The sequence below is a fragment of the Lactuca virosa genome, chromosome 5 (assembly GCF_052849685.1).
Source record: "Lactuca virosa cultivar CGN04683 chromosome 5, Lactuca_virosa_CGN04683_v6, whole genome shotgun sequence".
Classification (NCBI taxonomy): domain Eukaryota; kingdom Viridiplantae; phylum Streptophyta; class Magnoliopsida; order Asterales; family Asteraceae; genus Lactuca; species Lactuca virosa.
Window position 1 is genome coordinate 392,072,059 of NC_136430.1, and position 6,244 is coordinate 392,078,302.

The 6,244-nt window shown below is 35.2% G+C and overlaps 2 protein-coding genes across 2 annotated transcripts; one reads left to right on the plus strand and one right to left on the minus strand.

Moving 5' to 3' along the window:
- Window positions 1-411: 411 nt before the first annotated feature.
- LOC145117783 (Leucine-rich repeat (LRR) family protein) lies at window positions 412-4,313 on the plus strand. The gene is made up of 8 exons (XM_079054110.1): window positions 412-1,195; window positions 1,427-1,878; window positions 1,962-2,097; window positions 2,204-2,275; window positions 2,385-2,453; window positions 2,830-2,901; window positions 3,075-3,146; window positions 4,060-4,313. Exons 1-8 carry the CDS (start codon window positions 570-572, stop codon window positions 4,100-4,102), a joined length of 1,542 nt encoding a protein of 513 aa, XP_078910236.1. The 5' UTR covers window positions 412-569; the 3' UTR covers window positions 4,103-4,313.
- LOC145117784 (uncharacterized) lies at window positions 4,258-5,288 on the minus strand. Its single transcript, XM_079054111.1, has one exon. The coding sequence runs from the start codon at window positions 5,117-5,119 to the stop codon at window positions 4,430-4,432; it is 690 nt and encodes a 229-aa protein (XP_078910237.1). The 5' UTR covers window positions 5,120-5,288; the 3' UTR covers window positions 4,258-4,429.
- Window positions 5,289-6,244: the final 956 nt, after the last annotated feature.

A 6,244-nucleotide genomic window follows, 5' to 3' on the forward strand; every position in this document is an offset into this window, starting at 1 on the left:
TAGTTTTTTAAATAATATGTATAATTCTATAATATATATTAGTGATTTATTTTATTGTTACTAAGTTTGCGGTGCGGTTCGGTTTTGGTGGTTCGGTTTCTAGATAAAAACCGCACCGCATCAATAAATTCGGTTTTTCAAAAAAATAAAATCCGCACCATCGGTTTTTGCGTCGGTTTCGGTTTTTTGGTTACTGTTCTTGCGGTTTTTATTTTATTGGTTCAATTTTTGTTCATCGTACCCTTTTTGAAGTATACCAACCATTTGCAGTCAACTCTATACCAAATTTTTATCACATTTGTTGGAAACGAAATTTGCCGCTTTTGCTCAAGGAAACAAATAATATAAATATTTAAATAACAAAGTTGCCGCTGTTTGTCGTCATCGTTGCAATTAACCGCGTCGATTCCTTCTCCAATCACCTTCACCAACTTCACATATTCCTTGCTTCCATTACTGAGTCAACTAACGACCCTTTCAACTCCACTACATTTCTCATTCTTCCCACTCCATCACAATCAAAAACCTATGATGACCCTGCAACTCTTCAATCTTCATCAAATTCAACCATGCTCCTCTACCTTTTCCCTCTTCTCCTCACCCTCTCTCTCATCCCCTTTTCCCTCTCCCAACCACCCAGGGCTCTACTCATCGACTGCGGCGCCACCGTCGCTTCTGTGATCGACAATCGACAATGGGTTCCAGACACCGCTTATATTTCCACCGGCACCTCCAAACCCCTCACGCAAACGAACCTCTCTCATACTCTCTCCACCCTTCGATCGTTTCCCCTCCTTGATAACAACTCACGCCGCAGAAAATTTTGCTACGTCGTGCCGGTTTACCGCACCGCCAAGTATCTTGTTCGGACGACGTATTACTATGGCGGAGTGAACAATCAAGCTTCGCCTCCGGTGTTTGATCAGATTGTTGATGGAACCTTCTGGAGTGTGGTGAATACGACTGAAGATTACGCCAATCGATCAGCGTCGTATTACGAAGGGGTATTCCGTGCAGGCGGGAAGTCAATGAGCCTCTGCCTCGCTTCCAATACGTATACTGAGTCTGATCCCTTTATATCCGCTTTGGAATTCGTATTATTGGCTGATTCCTTGTATAATTCGACGGATTTTGGGAATTTTAGTCTTAGATTGGTTGCGAGGCATAGCTTTGGATACAATGGACCCATAATAAGGTATGGCCACCAATTCTCATCAATCAATTCCAGTAATTAAACTAGATGTTCTAGTCTTGGTTGTCTTCATTCTGAATTGAAAAGTAGATTGATAACTTATCAAATAAGAATAAAAACGACTCCGATAGATCCAGTTACATGCTTTTGATTGTGATGCCATGAAATTATCATAATTATGTGAAGATTTTTGTAGCATACATACTAAATCTAACAGATTGATTGTAACTTCAGATACCCGGATGATCAATTTGATCGTTATTGGGAGCCATATGGTGTAAACAATCCAACATCTTCAAGGGGAGAAAACGTATCCATTACTGGTTTCTGGAACCTCCCTCCACGGAAAGTGTTTGAGACACAGTTCACAGTCGGCCAACCACAACCCTTGGAGCTTCAATGGCCTCTTTCACCTCTCCAGCTCTCGACCTACTACATCGCTCTCTACTTTGCAGATGACACCGGGACTTCTAGGGTTTTCAACATCACCATTAACGGTATTACATATTATAGTGATCTAAAGGTTCCTCAGACAGGCGTTGCTTTGTTTGCTAACCGATGGCAGCTTTCTGGTCCTACAAAGATCATACTAACTCCTGCTCCTGGTTCTACTCTTGCCCCTTTGATTAACGGTGGAGAAATCTTTGAAGTGCTACCATTTGGTGGAAGAACTCAAACGAGAGATGGTCTGGTTCTTTGCCCTAATTTCATTATCTTCTTGGCATACTGCTGAAAGAATACAAGTTTATTTTAATTTCTTGTTTTATAGTGATTGGATTGAAGAGTTTGAAGGACGGATTTCAAAATCCTCCATTTGATTGGAATGGCGATCCCTGTTTACCCCGGGAGAACGCATGGACTGGAATTACATGCTCTAATGGATCTAATGTTCGTGTGACTGGAATGTGAGTCCATCACATCATTATAGATTCTACTCATAATAAGTCAATAACAACATGTAATCTGTAAAATCGTGTAGTTTGACTCCTTGTCTTTTCTCTTTCTTTTCAGAAACCTTACAAGCATCAACCTTTCCGGATCTCTCTCTCCCAACATTGTAAACTTGACTGCGTTAAATGACTTGTAAGCCCCTCATGTATCTATAAAAATCCTCCCCTATTTCTAAAGACCAATATCCAAAACGTACGAGTTTAATTTTTTATTATTATTTTTTTAATTTTGGTTATGGCAGATGGCTTGGAAACAATAGCCTGTCGGGATCTATTCCTGATTTTAGTACCTTGAAGATGTTAAAAACCATGTAAGTTTTTGCAAGACACTCTTCAAAAGAAGACATAAAAAATAGCCTAATAACTACAACATATTCTTCATTATTTTTAGGTTTAGTTTTTTTAATGTCAACGAGACAAGAAGTATGCAAGAATTAAAATCAATCAATGTCTTTGAGTATTATTGCTGGTATTTTAGATTAGCCACAAGTTACATTTGAACGTAAAATCATGATGAAAAGTACAAGTACGTTTATATGGGTTTAGCGTGAATTTATGAGAAAATTGATTGATATTGAGAAGGGTTGAAGTTAAAAAAATGGAGCCCATTATAATCATTCATCGAATATATCCATATGGTACAAATGAATGAGTTTTATTTTTTACCCTTTTTTCTCTTTGAAACAGACATTTGGAGGACAATCATCTCAATGGACCGATCCCCTCGTCTTTGGAAAATATTGACAGGCTGCGTGAACTGTAAGTTTATCTCTTATAGTACTACCATCCGTATGAAGTTAATGTTACATCAATTTGCTTTTATTGTGGGTCATATTGCAATCGTCTTCTTTTGTGCTTTTTATTTTTTAACAAATAATTTATTTAATGTTAATTGTTTCTATTTTCTAATATATGTTTCTTTATTATTTTAGGTTCTTGGAAAATAATAATTTCAGTGGTCAAGTTCCACGCGGACTCACAACGAAACCCGGTTTGAACTTCAGGTATGGTTTTTGGATACAGGGTTAAAATTGAACATATGTTAACTCGGTTGCATGGAATGGTATTTTAAAGGAATAAAATGAAAAAGATAACTAATAGAAAAAGAACAGAATATAAACAAGATAATGAAATGTATTATTAGATTCTAAGATCATGTTTAGTTTGTAATGACGACTTACAAGTTGTCATATTATAATACTATAATTGTTTGATTCAACTTTATACGAGTATACCCTATTTACTAAAAGGGTGTTAGTATAATAAATAGACAATGATTTATTTACTTTTTCTATATATATCAAAACTCTATTTTGTTACATAATATTTCAGTTTCTTACTTTCGTATATCATTTTTTTGAACTATGATATTTTTAAAAAATTAAATGGTTCGTTGGTTATTACACTAACCCTTCGCAAAATTTGTCAAACTTTATATTAATAAAAAATAAAATAAATAAAGTGTAAAGTTTATTAACTTTTTATTTATAAAATATAAGAAATAAAATTAGTAAAGGTTCGTTAAAGTCTCAGACTATAATAAAAAAGATATTTTCTAGTTATTTAAAAAAATAAAATTATAATCGAGTTAAAAAGCTTGAAACTTTTAAAAGATTGTTGTTATGGACGTAAATAAAAACTAGGCTACATTGAATTTATAGAAACATCTTAGCTAGGGAATCAAAATTAACAAACTAAAAAAAATCAGATATTATATATTCCATTCCTTTAGAAAAAACAAACTTCTTTTTCATTTCAGTGAAATAGAATTATTTATTTTCTTCACGATTCCATCAACCCAGCATAACTCCAAACCTCAAAACTAACGTGAATCGATTCTCTAAATAATAAATCTATCGGAATCTTTTTGTTTATGAACATCTTCAACCTACTGATATCATCTGTTTTTTTTTTCAGGTTTTTACCTGGTAATCAACTTTTGGTCCCACCAATTGCTTGAAAAATATGTACTTGGAAGAAATGTACAAGATTCTTTTTTCTTTACCCAAGCACAAGCTGTGTTAATAAGTTATGAAGCTTGTTAATCGATTTTTTTGGATTATTTAATACACATTGTGAATTGATTAATGTAAGTAAACACTGACTGATTGGATCTTGAAAAAAAAAATGCATTAAAAAAGACATTAATTATAGTTCTGCATTTACATTAATACGAAGATTATGCACTAGAAAAATAGGAATCATCAAAACCAAATTACACCCAAATTAATCAATCAAAATCCAAACACATAAACGAAAGGCAGTAAATTAATACCTAAAATTATCCCTACCTGTCCAGTACTCCGCTTCCACTTTTCCTCAGCGCAAAAAGAGGCGGCAGAGAGTTGCTCCGCCCTCCTCCTTGACTGCAAATCGGAACGTTAATCATCGGTCTGATTTTAATCCCCGCCGATCTGGTTCTCTCTAGCCCCTTTTTAACCTTCTTCACCTGATGTTTCTCTTTCTTCGAATCATCATCAATGGAGGAAGCCGAAGAAGACGAAGAAGAAGAGGAAGAGGGCGAGAGAGAAGACGGACGTTGTTTCTTCAACCGTAACAACTCCTTCCATAAAACCGTACATTTCGGTGGTCTCGGAGACGGATCTTCATCGATAAACCAACTCATTCTGTTACTGTTACTACTATCTTCTTTCACCTCTTCCGGTTTCCCTTCCGTTTTCAGGTTGATTTTCGCTAGCGTCTCGCAAAATTGCTTCTGTCGGAAAGGTAGTAGCCTCCCTTCGAAGAACAGCTGGTCCGCCGTCAGCATTGTCGTCGGAGTGTTTGTATCACCGGAGAGAAACTCAAACTCGCCGACGTTCCTTGTTTTTTCCTTTTCTCTCTCTTTCTCTTTATCTTTCTCTTTGTCGTGTGGTGTAATGCAGATGAAGTTTGCATCGTCGAGGAAGTCGGCGGAGAAGGAAATCCGGGGACTGGAGGTGACCGGAGGTGGTTCGGAGGAGAGGGTGGTGGTCATGGTTTTTTGGGGGAGGTGTTAAATGGTGTTTGAGTTTGGAGTGGTGTGTGTATATAAAGGAAAAAGGGGCGGTGAGCTGTTACTTTGAAGTGGAATTGGACGGACGTCAGATTATTAAAACGTTGGTGTCCGGTGAAGCTGAAACAGTTGAGCCACGATGCTATGAGACGAGCACATGCAAACCTAACACCAAAAGGGTGACTGACCTATGTAAAAATATAGTTATTAAAAAGTTTTTAAAATAGAAGAAGTTAAAATGATAATGTTTTGATTATTATTAAGATAGTTAATTTGATAACTAATTAAATATATACATATATTTTTCTGTATATTTGTAGCTAAAAGTTACAGATTTAATATGACATGGGTACTAAATAATTAGTTAATGAAAAGTAAAAAGTTAAATGATGATACCTTTAACCATTGAAAATTGAAACACGTTGTAATAAAAGCCTGGACGATTTGTTGTCCTATATAGAGTAGAGTAGAGTGGGAAAGAAATGAAGCGAATAAATTCAGGCCAGCCCCTTTTCCCGATTTCAAGTTCACGATTTCAAGCAATAGATGCTAAAGCACTATATTATTGATATATACAAATTAATTGGATGGATAGATTTTTCTTCCATTAAAGTCGACGACCTAAATTTCAATAACCTATTATGAATGCTAAAGTTTTAGATATTAGAAAATAAATATATCCAACCAATAAAGTTTGTTTAGTTTCTTATACATAAATAACAATACTATAAAATACAAAATAATAATAATAATAATAAAATAAAAAATAAAACAAAAACAAAAACAAAATAAAACAATAATTTTAATCATTTTAACACTTAATAATCTCAAAAGTTTCGGTAATTAAATATTTATATTTTTTCCATAATTATTTAACCGTTGATGGCTGAAAGCCAGAGGGGTGGCTCGGTGCCGCCCATCAACATGCTTATGTGGAATGTGGAATGTCGTTGGAAAATCGTCTTTGGACCATGACATGACACCAAGCTCGGCAACTCTTTTTAGATGATAGAGAAAGTCAAAATTCAATTTGCAGTGTGACAAAGTTGAGCTAGCATGTTAAGTAGTGACGGGACAATGTAACATACATGACACCATTCCTTCTAG

Excerpts from the sequence above, each read along its gene's own strand:
- LOC145117783 (XM_079054110.1), top strand. The coding sequence starts at position 570 with ATGCTCCTCTACCTTTTCCCTCTTCTCCTCACCCTCTCTCTCATCCCC. Across the intron at positions 2,276-2,384 it reads TTGACTGCGTTAAATGACTT|ATGGCTTGGAAACAATAGCC; the intron begins GTAAGCCCCTCA and ends TGGTTATGGCAG. Across the intron at positions 2,902-3,074 it reads ATTGACAGGCTGCGTGAACT|GTTCTTGGAAAATAATAATT; the intron begins GTAAGTTTATCT and ends TTATTATTTTAG.
- LOC145117784 (XM_079054111.1), bottom strand. The coding sequence starts at position 5,119 with ATGACCACCACCCTCTCCTCCGAACCACCTCCGGTCACCTCCAGTCCC.